General features: G+C 45.6%; 1 protein-coding gene across 1 annotated transcript in view; it reads left to right on the top strand.

Annotated features, from left to right (window-relative positions):
- Nucleotides 1-513, top strand: part of LOC104540394 (keratin, type II cytoskeletal 80-like) — a gene marked incomplete at its 3' end in the record, with an annotated part of 11,511 nt that extends 10,998 nt beyond the window's left edge. Inside the window, exon 4 of the mRNA XM_010184199.1 lies at nucleotides 418-513. Within this exon, the coding sequence (XP_010182501.1) occupies nucleotides 418-513 (96 nt within the window). The remainder of the gene's footprint in view (nucleotides 1-417) is intronic.
- Nucleotides 514-794: the final 281 nt, after the last annotated feature.

Genomic DNA, 794 nt, shown 5'->3' with positions numbered 1-794 from the left:
CAGGGTATTATTAGACAGAGGAAACGTTCTCCGCAAATGATCATTATGGCTAATTGCATGTTTTCCCTGACACAGTCAGCAGCCAGGAAAGGCAGTCCTAGTGACTTTGGCGGATGGCATCAGAGTTTTCAATGCTTTTTGTGGTGAACAAAAGATGAGTGGGTACGGACCAGCCCTGCCTGTTTCCTTCTCCACCCTACCTCATTTCAGACTTCCACCAAAGCGCTCGCAGAGAAAAAACCAAAACAAAAGACGCAGAGAAAAGAGGTCCACAAAGGAACCTCCCTATGCACAGAGCAGTTTCTAAAGTAGCTGCCAATAAACAGCAAGCAGGGCACTTGCTGGGGGAGAGGTGGCAGTGGGAAAGCCTTGCTACAAACTCAAATTATTGATTAATGCACTTGCCTTCTCCTGTAGGATTTAGATGTGAGCACCTTGCACAGAACTGAGCTGGAGGTGAAACTCAACGGGCTCCAAGAGCTGATGGAGTTGAAGAAAACCATCTATGAGCAGGTAAAAACGCATCTGGAAGAGCAGCTCCGGCACAAACACAAGCTGCTATGCAAAATTAAAAAAAAAAAAAGTTATTTTTTGGACATTCCACAATAGAGAGGGCCTTGTTCTGGATTTACACCAGAAAGAGCTCGTGCAGGGGAGTTGCATGGTGTTGAAGACACCTATGAGGTGATTTAAGGCAGGGTCTCATAAGCCAATCCCCCCTTCCCTTAACTAAACCAGCTACATTTTAAATTTGCACTGGATTTTCACAGAATCACAGCGTGGTTTGGGTTGGA

This window comes from Mesitornis unicolor, unplaced genomic scaffold (assembly GCF_000695765.1).
Source record: "Mesitornis unicolor isolate BGI_N332 unplaced genomic scaffold, ASM69576v1 scaffold15695, whole genome shotgun sequence".
In the NCBI taxonomy this organism is placed as follows: Eukaryota; Metazoa; Chordata; class Aves; order Mesitornithiformes; family Mesitornithidae; genus Mesitornis; species Mesitornis unicolor.
The sequence above is the reverse complement of the archived record's forward strand: the minus strand, read 5'-3'. Positions and strand labels throughout refer to the sequence as shown.